The sequence below is a fragment of the Dermacentor andersoni genome, chromosome 1 (assembly GCF_023375885.2).
Source record: "Dermacentor andersoni chromosome 1, qqDerAnde1_hic_scaffold, whole genome shotgun sequence".
NCBI lineage: Eukaryota > Metazoa > Arthropoda > Arachnida > Ixodida > Ixodidae > Dermacentor > Dermacentor andersoni.
In genome coordinates this window covers 322,092,149-322,106,708 of record NC_092814.1, presented here as the reverse complement: position 1 = coordinate 322,106,708, position 14,560 = coordinate 322,092,149, and the positions used below count along the sequence as shown (strand labels likewise).

At 45.7% G+C, this 14,560-nt stretch overlaps 1 protein-coding gene across 2 annotated transcripts in view; it reads right to left on the bottom strand.

The window, feature by feature from the left end:
- Positions 1-2,721, bottom strand: part of LOC129381329 (uncharacterized) — a 50,531-nt gene extending 47,810 nt beyond the window's left edge. The window contains exon 1 of one of the 2 annotated variants that reach the window (XM_072285501.1): positions 1,751-2,721. In XM_072285501.1, coding sequence (XP_072141602.1) covers positions 1,751-2,574 — 824 coding nt within the window. In that variant the 5' untranslated portion in view covers positions 2,575-2,721. The remainder of the gene's footprint in view (positions 1-1,750) is intronic. The other variant, XM_055064074.2, reaches the window with a different exon arrangement.
- Between the last annotated feature and the right edge of the window lie 11,839 nt (positions 2,722-14,560).

Sequence of the window (14,560 nt, the reverse complement as noted above, 5' to 3'; positions counted from 1 at the left end):
TAACGTGCCAAAACCACTTTCTGATTATGAGGCACGCCGTAGTGGAGGACTCCAGAAATTTCGACCACCTGGGGTTCTTAACGTGCACCTAAATCTAAGTGCACGGGCGTTTTCGCATATCGCCCCCATCGGAATGCGGCCGCCGTGGCCGGGATTCGATCCCGCGACCTCGTGCTCAGCAGCTCAACACCATAGCCACTGAGCAACCACGGCAGGTGTTACATATACTTGTAGGGGCGTTCGGCTGGGCAAAATTTTAAACATAATCGAATGCGAAATACTCAGCATAAACGACCTTCGAATATCGAATCGAATGCAGATATTTTCTAGTCCCCGAACGCGATGAACTATTGGGAAGCGAGCGCCACAACTGGAAGCGCTGGCGCCGCTGTAGTTCTTGCGTTGAAAGTTGGATCTCCGTGACTCTTTTTTCATTTTAGCCTCGGTAGCACTATATGAACGGGAGTGCAATGCGCAATCTTACGCGTAGTTTAGGAGGCACTTTTTAGGGTGTTTTTTTTTTATCCAGGCCCGTCGTCACTTGTCGCAGGCAGTCGCTGACTATCGTATTATACAGTAGTAGACAGTAGCACAAAATTGCTTTGTAGCCTTCAACGGGTTCATTTCGAAGCTCCCGGAGTAAGCAGTATATGCCGGGACGCGACCGTGTTTTGGTTGGCGTTCGTGCATATACAGGGTGTTTCACGTAACTTGAGTCAAACCTTACAGTTATGCAAACGCCACGTAGCTGGACCGCACAAAGCTAATGGCGTTTGCCGTCGATTGGAGATACTCGGATTATGTTTTTTGCATTCTGCCTAATTACAAAATTAGTCTTAATTAATTAATCATCTTCTGGATTATTATAATTATATGGAAAATGTCAATGAGAAAAAACATGAAAAACTCCCAAGACAGCTTTCTATTGCTCAGCACTACGGGCTCCATAAAAGTCAGCATTGCCATTTGTTGAGCGTGTTGGTAAACTGAAAGCATATTTAGCGCCAGCAAACAAGGACGGGAGGGAGACGACACCACTGAGCATTGTGGTATCGTCTCCCTCCCGTCCTTGTTTGCTGGCGGTAAATATGCTTCCGTAAAAGCGATTTTTTTTTCAGAGCGTGAAAGAAGCCTGATAATGCACGCGAAATTGCCGCGCGACTGGCCGCTCGAGGCACTTGGCATCTATTTGCGGGCTTGAACACATTGTTAATGGAATGTAGCACTATGAGTCTTCCGCCAAAATAACTTTGCTTGAATCGAGACAACACATTTGTAGGTTAACTAAAAGCGAGACATCCCTATTGAATGACTCGAACTTGTTGAGCAGAAGTTATCTGAAGCGTGCATTCACTCAAGAACTGGTGCCTCTGCGTGACAAGAGCGGCTCTCCTACATCACACTCGTTCGGAACTGTGCCCGCTTGCACCGGTATTTCTCGCCCAAGACCACAAGTGTTATCCGTCATATCTGACGAAAAAAAAAAAAGAGTATTCGATAATTTCGAATAGGGAATTTTTTAATCGCGTGCGAATCGAATAGAAAAGACTTTCATTCTGACTCAAAATTTCAAATGATCGCACACCCTAACTTTCTTGACCCAGTAAATACTTTAAAAAGCACGTACAAAGCTGCTATTTACTGCGAAGTTATTCTTGGGTTGACCGACTGGGGTCTAAATGCACTTCTCAGGAAACATTATTCTAACTAAGGCAACCGTTTGGGAGCAGTAACTCTAAGTTGTACTAACTTGTCAGGTGTCTTTTCTTGCCCAGCATCCGGCTTCTTATCGGCTGATTTATTTGGCATGTTTGCGCCCTCATCCGGCTTCTTATCGGCTGATTTATTTGCCATGTTTGCGCCCTCATCCGGCTTGGCTTCGCCTGGTTTCGTAGGCTTGTTTGCGTCATCATCCGCTTTGGGTTCGTCTGGAGTCGGCTTGTTTGTGCCATCATCCGGCTTGGGTTCGTCTGGAGTCATTGGCTTGTTTGTGTCATTATCCGGCTTGGGTTCGTCTGGAGTCATTGGCTTGTTTGTGTCATTATCCGGCTTGGGTTCGTCTGGAGTCATTGGCTTGTTTGTGTCATTATCCGGCTTGGGTTCGTCTGGAGTCGTTGGCTTGTTTGTGCCATCATCCGGCTTGGGTTCGTCTGGAGTCGTTGGCTTGTTTGTGTCATCATCCGCCTTGGGTTCGTCTGGAATCGTTGGCTTGTTTGTGCCATCATCCGGCTTGGGTTCGTCTGGAGTCATTGGCTTGTTTGTGCCATCATCCGGCTTGGGTTCGTCTGGAGTCATTGGCTTGTTTGTGCCATCATCCGGCTTGGATTCGTCTGGAGTCATTGGCTTGTTGTCGTCATCTTTCTCACCCGTGCCATCCTCTGATCCGCCTCCTGAATCTGGCGTGCCCTTACTATCCCCACCGTTATTTTCTGCCGGCAGTGCTTTTGATTCATCTTGGCCGTCATTGGCATCGCTGTCCTCCTGTTTTCCACCGTCCGACGTGCCTTGTGCACACACAATTGAACATGTTAGTGCCATCCCGAACAAGATCGAAACGCGCCGCGTTGTCATCATCAAGACACTACTATAGAGTAATGAACATTCAATTTCAGTTGTTGAGGCAGAAAGCAAGACGAAGAGCTCCGCGTTATTCCTCCCTCTCTCGTTTTTTGTTAATTTTGTGTGTGCAGTCAAAAGAGATGTTAAAGAAACTATGTCAGCTGTGTTGGGCTTTTTAGACACTATAAAAGCAGAGGAGCTTTCGGATAAAGCCATATACCCAACGAGCAGGCGGCGTTCCCTTTTGTGAGTTGCAAGCTGCGCTTTCCTTTATTTTCTTTGTAGTTTGCTGGAGAACTTACAGTAACACTTGCAGCAATATTCTTTTGCCCGCCACAGACATAATAAATGTGTGCGTTTACGGGTAGTTGCTCATGTAAATTTCAATCCTGGGCAACGTTCGCTCTTCCAGTGGAATGAGCGCCTGTGTGTTATTCTTTCACACAGAATAAAGTGCTGTTTTCAGCGTGAATAACTGCTGACAAGGTGGGGACGAGAGTCGAAATTAAGCCTGACGATAAAACGGGACATAGTTTGTAAACAAGCGTCTTACCAAAGCGAAGTATCGTTGGAAACTTCATTTTAACTTGAAATAGTTGATACCTTTCTGCAAGAGGAGTAAGAGGAAAGAACTTTCTTTAAGAGAAATTTCAAGTCTTTGTAGATGGTCGCTTGTTTGCGGCGACCTTTCCCGCCCAGGCAATGAGTGCTTTTGGTATATTTTCTTCGGAATACCGTATTAGGGCTTCCCATGTCGTTTTTAAGGGAGCTGGCACAGAGCAGAATGTGGCTTTGGTTTGCTATGGTGTTTTTATCGCAGGTTTTGCACATTCGGTCAAGCTCTCCATTTGTGAATATCGCTAAGCGATGAGGAGCGGTAAGGGTGTTAGTTTGAATTCGGCGAAAGACAGTGGCCTGCGCCCTCGTGAGGCTCCTGTGTGGTATAGGGTATATTCTCCTGTCCCCTTTATATAGGGGAGCCAGTTCATTGTCATTACCTCTCCTATCGGGGGATCCCGTTCCAAGGAGAGCGCGATCCGATTTCTTAATCCTCGGGCCACTCTATGAGCCTTCTCGCTGCCGCGATTTCCCGAGTGAGCGCGGACCCAGAGAAGATTGATTTTTGTTCAGTCATCCTGATTGAGGTTTCTCAGCATCTTGGCTGTATTTAGACCCACACCGCCCCTCATAAAGCTGATAATAGCGATATTTGAGTCGCTAAGTGCAGTGTGGGTAGTTGGGTTCATGATGGTCACAGTCACACAGCCATAGCGCTGGATTCAACTCCCGTCTCAGTTGGTTATTTCTACGGATGCAACACAAAATTTGGAGAAAGCCGGAGTTGCCATCTTTTCGAATCAGATTAACTGGTCTTTTGCTCTCCGTCCCGATAATTATGCACCAATATTCCTTGCAGAATTTCCTGCAATAATTCTGGCCATCAGAAAATTCGGTGTACAGAAATCTAAAGTAATAATTGTTACCGTTGCGGTTTCGGTGTGTACACATTCAACTTCTAATTATCACTAACACCTACTGACTATATTTAAAAAAATTAAATCATGGGGTTTTACGTGCCAAAACCACTTTCTGATTATGAGGCACGCCGTAGTGGAGGGCTCCGGAAATTTCGACCACCTGGGGTTCCTTAACGTGCACCTAAACCTAAGTGCACCGGTGTTTTCGCATTTCGCCCCCATCGAAATGCGGCCGCCGTGGCCTGGATTCAATCCCGCGACCTCGTGCTCAGCAGCCCAACACCATGGCCACTGAGCATCCACGGCGGGTGAGTATATTTTCGACTTTGGCGCCGGATAATTTGTCTGAAGCCCGCTTTGTCTGGGTCCTCGGTCATAGTAGATTCTTTTTAAATGAATCAGCTGACTCGTTTGCATCGTGGTCAATACATTGGCCAGTATAAAATCATCTTCCCGATTTCCTTATTATAATAGGGGCTAGATTTAAACACCTTTTATTTCTAAATTGTTATGAATCATCCATACTTTGCGCGGATGATTTCGACATCTACATTTTCAATGGAAGACGATCAAATGCCTTTCACGACAATGCGAGGTGACCTTATAAACTTCCGTTGTAGAGTTCCCGACCTAAATTTTAACCCTCATAGAGCTGGTTTATCCATGGCTAACCTATGCTCATTTTGCAATGAGCCGGAAACTATGGACCATTTCTTTCTTTCTAGCCACCGCTTCTCCTTCCTCCGCAGAATGTTCCTCTTACTTCCAACTAGTAAACTTGGATTAGCGCTTACTACACCAAACATATTGTCCTTTGGCATCTGTCAATTAGGTACAAGCCATGGGTCAATGATTATTGCTGTCCACAGGTTCATTAAAGCATCATGAAGTTTTCGCTGCTTGGGTACCGACAGTGGGACACTTTACTTTCATTTTATTTTAAATTTATGTACAGGCCCTCCAGAAATTTCTATTAGCATTTAGTTGCCTTATGGTTGGTTTTGAATGTTGCCTTCACCCCCTTTCGTATTTTGTTAGACGCTCTTTTCAATCGACCTTGTGTGGCCAATCCCCCCTGTGCGTACGAGCCATGTTTTGAAGCAACAACAACAACAGCTTAGTCTCGCCCACTTCACCCATCACACGTCGCAACACCATAGCCACAAGCCTACAGGCTTTTTCGAACATTAGTCCTGAAGTGCGTGTAAAGCAGCATTTAACTTCACGCAAGCTTAAAACGGAAGTAAGCAAACCTAGCTTGAGACATGGACGTTACTGGGGGAGGACAGTCAATAATGGTTAACTGCTGGATATTGGGAGGGTGGTGCATCGACAGGTAAAATCTTAAGTCTGTTTTCATTGCTCGCTTTATTCTTTGTGTCTGCATAAACTCTGATAAAAAAAATACTATGGTAAACTCTTATGCTGCAGTCGTTCAAACAACGTTGAAATAATGGGTACTACATGGGTTATGGTACGTTTTGACATAGCTACGTTAATACTGCATGTCATGTCTTCTTAAATTTGGGGGAGGGGGGGAGGATTTATATGTAGCGTGCTAATCGGCTCCATTAAAATAAATTCCTAGGTTTTACGGGCCGAAACCCCTACATGCTTATGAGGCACGCCGTAATGGGGGACTGCGGATGAATGTTAACCACCTGGGGTTCTTAACGTGCACCCAAAGCATGGTACACCGGCGTTATTACATTTCGGCCCCCTCGAAATGCGGCCGCCGTGCCGGGATTTGATCCCACGCGCTCAGGCATAGCAGGCTAACGCCAAAACCACTGCACCACCACGGCGGGTATTCGGCTCCATGTTTCTTTAGAAGTGTTAAGTGCTTGACGTTCACAATGAAGGGACATTAGTGCATAAGTTTAGGGCATAAATAATACAGAAACTTCCTAGTATGCCTTTCGCTAAGTCTTGATGATATATTTTTTTAATTTTATTTATACATACTGCAGCCCGTTAGGGCTATGGCAGGAGTGGGTGTACATGCGAGGAAAACTGAATATGATATGCCGAAACAAGAACATAGAAATATAAAAAAATGTGAGGGAACTATACATCAGCAATAGCATTTAAAAATTGAGAAATGGGTAACAAACGAACTTCGGCAGGTAACAAATCCCACTGTTCTATCATGCGGAGAAAAAAAACTGTGTTTGGAAGTGTTAGTGCGTGGATGGAGTGGTCTGATATTAGAGGAATGATAAGCTCTAGTTAAAGTCGGGCAAGCAGCCATTAAAAGGGAGGGATCTGATAGGTGACAAAGAGAATTTTTATAAGAATAGAAAATCTTCAGAGATTCCATGTGCCGCCGTCTAGAAAGAAACTGGAGGTTTAATTCCGCAAGACCAGCTGACGGTTAAAAGTCTTGGTCGAAGCGACGGCAAACGAAACGAATGGCCTTCCTCTGGACCGACTCAATACAATTGATTTCACATTGTTTATATGGGGTCCATACGGAAGAAGCATATTCTAAAATTGGGCGAATCACTGCAGTGTTTTGTATGCTACTAATTTAGTGTCCCACGGAGCAGTAGACAACGTCCGGCGGATGTAACCAAGTTTCTTTAACGCTTTACTACAAATGTAATCTATATGTTTAGACCAAGACAAGGTAGGTGTAAAAATGACGCCTAAATATTTGTGTTGAAACACTCGTGTTAGTGCTACACCGTCGCATATATAATCATTACATACGGGTATGTGTCTGTTAGTAAAAGACATTATCACAGTTTTATCAAAATTTATGCTCATTTGCCAAGTATCACACCAGTCACAAAATGAAACAAAGGCATCTTTAAGGCGCTGATGATCAGCGAGTGAGTCAACTTGGCTGTACATAACACAATCATCTGCATAGAGGCGTATTTTTGAAGTAACATGGTCTGGGAGGTCGTTAATAAGCAATAGGAATAGTAGAGGGCCAAGTACGGATCCCTGTGGGACTCCTGAGGTGACGTCGACTACAGAAGAATCCGCAGAATCATAGCATACGAATTGGGAACGCAAAGAAAGGAAACTGGAAATCCAAGACACTAAGTGAGGGTTATTTAGAATATTATGGAGTTTCAAAAGCAATTTAGAGTGTAGTACTGTGTCGAAAGCTTTGCTAAAGTCAATGAAAATGGTGTCAATTTGATTACCTAACTTGATGTGATGGAAAAGGTCATGAGTGAACTCCGTAAGTTGGGTTACAGTACTAAAACCGCGCCTGAAGCCGTGCTGAAAGCTGTTCAATAGGTTATTATTTTCAAGAAACAGTATTATATGCTTATAGATTATGTGTTCTAGTAGTTTACATGAGGTTGCAGTTAAAGAAATAGGCCTATAGTTAGATAAAAGCTGTCTGCCACCAGATTAATATGATGATGATGATGATGGCCTCATGTTATGGCTCATACCCACGCTGGGGGATTGGCCAAGAATTGCGTGCTGAAACGTTCACCTAATCTTTTGAAGTGCTACTTATTCGATGAGAAGATTTATATAAAGGTAGTACTTTAGCTTTTTTCCAGGAAGAAGGCACAATGCCACTATTAAGGGACTTCTGACATATAATGAACAGATATTTAGATGTCCATAGCGAGAATTGTACTAAAAAGGAATTCGGAATTCCATCAGGGCCGGCTGGTTTTTTAGTATCTAAGTTTAGTATGAGGTTCAAAACACCTTCTAGACTAATGTTGATATCATCAATTGCATATGAATCGTTAGCTGTAAATATTGAACGACTAGAATCATCCGAGGCGAACACTGACTGAAAATACGTATTAAACGCTTCTGAAATCTCTAATGGATCGTTAACAACACTGTTGTTGATTTTAAAAGGTGTGGAAAAAGAAGAGCCAGGAGATATGGAAGACCAGAATTTACGGGCGTTAGACTTGAGCAGTTTCGGCAACTGAACATTATGGAAGAAATTTTTGGCCGAGGCGGTTTTTTTCTGCAGTTAATTTTCTACCTGAGCGTACAAAACGCATTCCTGAGGATTGTTCGAGCGTTTAGTGCGAAGTCTACCAGCACGTCGCGATAAGTGCAGCCGTTCTCGGTTCATCCAGGGAAGGTTATTGATTTTTTTCTTAGTTTTCAAAGGAACGAATCAATATATACATAATTTTAAATGCTTTCAAAACACGCCACGAGCACATCAACGTCACTAGATAGTACAAGTGCCAAAAATGCGTCGAAATTATTGGATAGTTCATCTATGATACGGATGTCATCAGCTCTGGAAAAGTCTCGAAACGTGGACAGCGTAAAACATTGGTTACGGATCGGCCGGTTTACAGATACAAAAACAGCGTTGTTATCCGAGATACCATCAATTATTTCGTACTTGTAACCCGTCTTGGCAAACCCATTGCTGAGAAAAATCAAATCCAGTTCTGCGTCACCATGGGTGAGACTGAACGACCTGCTTTAAGCCATGAGGTAACGAGAATTCAACAAATTTCCTGTTTAACGCATTACCATGATCAAAAAATGAGAGAGACGTCCAGTCGATTCCGGTAGCTTTAAAATCACCCAGTAAGACGAAATTTGAGGACGCTAAATTCTCTTGCAGTAAAAGTTGGTCCAGGTTGTCAAGAGTTTCCCACGAGCTATTAGGGAGACGATAGAAAATGCACATGTTTAAGATTTGTTTGCCGTAGTAAAGTCTACAGCAAACTGATTCTATGTCTAGTGGAGAGAAGATGACTTTGAATTTGAAATCCGAGCGAGAAAGCAATGCAACACCACCTCCTCTTTGATTATGACGATCATTTCGCACGGTGACGTAACCTAGCGATGTAAACTCCGAGTCACGAATTCCCGCATGTAACCAAGTTTCGGTGATACCAATAATGTCAGGTGAACAGGACAAAACAAGGGCAAGAAAAAGGGGAAATTTATTAGCTATACTTCTAGCGTTGATGTTCATAATGGTAAGATCTCTTTGGGTTGTAGGAGAAGGTGAGCCTGTTGCTGACTGTGATGCGGGACCTGCTGTCTTAGAAAAGTTGCGACAATTAGAGCTCTTTACAAAAGAGTTGGTGGAATCGCACCAGTTATACCGAATGTTGTCAATGAAAATGTGGTCAAACCTAATCTTAACAGAAGACCCATTGTTGCGATGCTGACTGGACGCCTCCCATAGTTGCTTCCGAATACCACGAACTCTGGGAGAAAAGTCATCAGAAAGCCTAAGTCCGGAAACAGTAAGCTTAAAACCATTCGTCAGCAAAGTAAGCTTATCATTAAAATCAAGCATTTTCAAAATTACCGAGCGTGGATGGTTTTCACGAGCTCTCCCGAAACGATGGAGGCGTTCGATGTGAGGACATTGAATGCCACGATTTTGTTGAAATAATTCAGATATTTTGGAAAGAAGGGAATCATGAGTTTCATCAACAGTTTCTAATGAGCCATGCAAAATAATGTTGTTCCGCCTAGACCGATTTTCTAGATCCTCATTCTTTCCAGTCAACTCAGTGACTGTACGCTTCAGTGCACTTAATTCGTTATGTAACTGACCATTTTCAGGCCGTGAAGCAGGAGTGGCCAATGCCTTTTCAACAGCAGAAATGCGCAATTCAAGTGCCTCGAAGCGCACACCAACAGAACTTTTTATCTCTGCGATGTCACGAGCCATATCCTTATTGTTAGTCAATATTTCAGTCAAAAGTTGTACAAGCACAGGATCATCGAAGTTCGACAATGCTTCCTCAACCACCAGCTCTCCAGTAGGATTAGAAGCCCTCGGCGAATTAGCAGAGCGGCTTGAATGGCCCAAAGAAGCGCGAGCCTTTTTAGCAGATTTAGTCGACAGGGTTCCCGTAGTGGGTCCCGGGTTAAGCTCGATATCACCACTCAAGAGAAGGCGGTTGAGGGCCGTCAACATAACAGAGCATACATCATGAAAAAAAAGTGGCTGTGGGCAGCACAGCAACAGCAGAAGACGATCGTCGAACTTTAAACAATGAGCATTTTTGCGGTAACATACCTGCATAAGCAAGAAACAGCATTTAGGCGGCATTCCGTAGCTGTTGCCAAGCTGCCAAGTATTTGAATGCCAACACTCGCAATGGATCATTATTTTTGACATTACTAAAAAAAATTGGTTTCCCTGTACCCCTACCTAATTGTAAAATTTTGAAGCTGGTCCTTGTCTTCAAACAAACCGCTGACGCTAAATCAGCTTCAAGGAGATCGTTTGAAGCCAGGCAAAGAAAAGTCGTGCTCCATACGCGCCCATCATTCCCATTATAGCTGAAAAGCCACATGGATAATGCACGCAGACACTTTCACCAAATTTCCTTCTAGTACATTTAGTACGAAACTATATAATTTACTGCTTTTTCTTTGCACTTTCGTAAATGCCTTCGGTTCGGCAACAGCTGACGCAATAAAGTGCTACTACCATGGCGATCAGGGCTGCTATCGCTTGTGCCGCCGCGTTCTAATTTCGCCGGCTCATCTGGTCGTGCTATTATGCGCTAAAGTGAATGCCTCCTTTGCTTATTCTTTATTTCGCTTCGCGTGCAAGCTGCCCTAAGACGTGACGGGAGAACTGAAAAAGAAAGTCTTGGTTTCGCCTGAAGGGTGAGGAATTGACAGCGATAGCAAGACATCAGTATAATACGAAGTAAAGCTCGTAGTGTTACGGAGAGTATAAGTTGGAGTAAGCATTGGCCAACTAAACATGCGTGCATAGGCGGAAAGTTTTCATTTTTCCTAGGGGGAGGGGGGCCTGGGGCCCGACCAGCATCCCGAACTCTCTCTCCATGTGTATATATGCATATATATATATATATATATATATATATATATATATATATATATATATAGTGACACGCTGACGAAGCGGACATTTTAAGCTTGGTTGGAAGAAGACGACACTCTGGACTTCGCGCGTTGTCTACCACCTTGTAAGCTGCTAAAATTATTGTAACTACCCCGTAAATATACTTCTGACTACTTTTAACCCCGTAACATTTTTAGTGGAGGTTGCGACATCATTATCAAGACGGATTTACGCAGCGGGCGCTCCTTGGCTGCATCTACAATGCCATTTAAAGGCGAGGATGCTTCCGCACGTCGGCACCCACGCCCACCGTCATTCTAGAACAACCCCGCGACCCAGGAACCTTTTCTGGCACCGACAACACTGATGTTGAATACTGGCTTGAACTATATCAGCAGGTGAGCGCCAGCAACCACTGGGACCAGACCATCATGCTGGCTAATTTGATATTTTACCTCGCGGGCACGGCACGCGTCTGGTTTCAAACCCACGAGGAGGAACTTACTAGCTCGGACATTTCTAAACAGAAGCTCAAGGATTTGTTTGGCAAGCCTGTTGGACGTCAGCGTGCCGCCCAAAAAGACCTCGCTTCGCGTGTCCAGACGTGCACTGAAGCTTACTTCACGTACATCCAGGATGTGCTCGCTCAGTGCAGCAAAGTGGATCCATGAATGCTAAGCTTCGGAATCGTGTCAAGAAAATCCTCACTTCTGCCCCGTCACCTGTGGTCCGAGTCGGCAACGGCGGAACACCAGCCGTTATTGGCATGTATCCGGCTCGCGTGAGTGTCGCCGGACATCATACTTCTGTTTTATTTTATGTTCTAGAGCACTGTCCTCACGACCTAATCCTGGGACTTGACTTTCTGTCTACACATTCCGCTTTGATAGACTGTTCTGCTGGTGTTGTGCAACTCGATATTGCTGCTATCGATGCTATTGACCCTCCCGATAGTGCTCGATACGTCTATGTTCCACAGAGCATACTCGCCTCCCTCACCGTGCCGTTACCTACATAGGTGTTTCACCCGTTCCACCTGTACCAGATGGTGACTACATCGTATCCCATAATCCGGATACCCTGCTCTCGAATAACGCCGCTTTTCATCACACCGTAATTACCATTTCGGACAACACGCCCTGCCTGCCGCTTGTGAACTTTGGACTTTGTACACAAGTACTCCTGCGCGTAGTATCTCTGGCGCAAATCACGCCGGCCCGAGACTACCACATTTCGGCTTTAACTTGTGACAGCTACTCGTGTGCAACTCTTGCTTCGCCTCCTGCTCCTTCAGACTTGAATGCCCTTACAAAAATGATTGCTCCCGATCTTCCGCCCCAGCGTGCTCAAGAACTACGTTGCCTCCTTACCTCATAATGAGATATATTCGACCTTGGAGAGCGCCCTCTAGGACAAACATCTCCCGTAAAACATCGAATAAACACCGGTGATGCGAGCCCGATCCATCGGCTGCCCTACCTTGTCTCCCCTACTGAGCGACACATCATCCAAGATGAAGTTGACAAGATGCTTTCTCGTAACATCATTGAACCTTCTTGCAGACCGTGGGCATCCCCTGTTGTACTAGTTAAAAAGAAGGACAACAGTTGGCGATTATGCGTGGATTATCGGCACCTCAACAAGCAAGGTAACAAAAAGGGACGTCTATGCGCTACGTAGCATTGACGATGCCCTGGATTTCCTGCATGGAGCACAATATTTTCGTCCATCGACCTTCGCTCCGGCTACTCGCAAATTGCCGTCGATGGCATGGGCTGCGAGAAGACGGCTTTTATTACTCCCCATGGCCTTTATCAGTTCAAAGGGATGCCGTTCGGTTTATGCATTGCCCCGGCCGCATTTGAACGAATGACGGACGCCCTCCTACACGATTTCAAGTGGTCCATCTGCCTCTGTTACCTCGACGACGTGTTCGTTTTTTTCTCCGACTTATTGCGACGCACCTCGAACGCCTATCGACGATCTTGTCTGTTTTCCGTCAGGAGGGGCTACATATAAATTCCTACAGGTGCAACTTCGGTCGTCGTCAAATTTCGGTGCTTGGGCATCTCGTCGATACTTCTAGGGTACGCCCTGATCACGATAAAGCACGGGCAGTGAAGGACTTTCCCGTGCCAACATGTGCCTAGGATGTTCGCAGCTTCTTGGGCCTTTGCTCCTACTTCCGTCGGTTGTGCGAAATTTTGCGGACGTTGCGCGCCATCTTAATCAGCTCCTCAAGACAGACGCTGCCTTCATTTAGGGCCCTGAGCAAGCTGGTGCTTTCATCGATCTGATTGGGCTGCTTACCTCCCAGCCCATTCTCGCTCAATTTGATGCGTCAGCTCCAGCAGAAATTCACACCGATGCCCGTGGCCACGGTATTGGAGCTATCTTGCGCAGAAACAAGAGCGAGAACATGTTATTGCCTACGCCAGCCACCTTTTTTCCTCTGCTGGGCGCAAGTATTCTATCTCCGAACGCGAGTGCCTGGCTCTCGCTTGGGCCGTGGGCAAATTCCGCCCCTATTTGTACGGCCGGCAATTCAAAGTCATCACTGATCACCACGCTCTATGTTGGCTTTTGTCCCTGAAAGATCCTTCAGGGCGCCTTGGCCGCTGGGCTTCAAGAATACAACCATTCAGTTGTAAGGAAGACCGGCCGGTTACATCAAGATGCGGACTGCTTGTCGCGCCATTCTGTCCACCCACCTGACGTTTCTGCGACCGGCATCCCTGTCACCGTTCTCTCTCTGGCTGGCTTTCGCGTTATTGGAGAGGAACAACGCCGGAACGCCTCCTTACAAGACCTTATTCAACGGCTCACTGCAACTACGCCTGATACTTCCCTTCGGATGTTTGAACTTCACGATGACATATTCTGCCGCTCTAACATGCGCCCGGACGGCCCTGACCGATTCTTCGTTGTGCCTGAGCATCTGCGTCAGACTGTTCTCGCCAAGCTTCACGATATACCGACTGCTGGTCACCTTGGCGTGTCACGGACTTATGACCGCTTTCGTTGGCACTTCTTTTGGCCTGGTCTATACCGTGACGTCTGCCGTTATATCGCTGCGTGTGACCTTGTCAACGACGCAAAAAGCCGACCACACTCCCTGCTGGCCGCCTTCAACCACTTGACGTACCATCCGAACCGTTATTCCAATAAGGTGTTGATCTTTTAGGCCCTTTTCCTACGTCTGCTTCGAGAAACAAGTGGATTGCTGTAGCAACAGACTACGCCACCCGATATGTAATCACACGGGCTCTTCCGACAAGCTGTGCAACCGATGTCGCTGACTTCCTCCTAGAGAACGTTATCCTTCGCCACGGTGCCCCTCGACAGCTCTTCATCGACCGAGGTCGCTACTTTCTTTCTAAAGTTGTCAATGACATTCTACGCTCGTGCGCGACTAAACAAAAACTTCCTACTGCTTATCATACACAAAGGAATGGTCTAACCGATCGTCTGAACCGAACCCTTACTGACATGCTGTCCATGTATGTCTCCGCTGACCATCGCGACTGGGACGTAGCGTTGCCGTTCGTTACTTTCGCCTTTAATTCGTCTCGCCATGACCCCCCCCCCCCCCCCATCGCAGGCTTCTCTCCATTCTTCCTCTTGTTTGGCCGCGACCCTACGCTACCTTTCGACACCATTCTGCCTGCTAGTCTGAATTCCCCATCTCAGTGCGCCGGTGAAGCCATACTCAAAGCACAAGCGC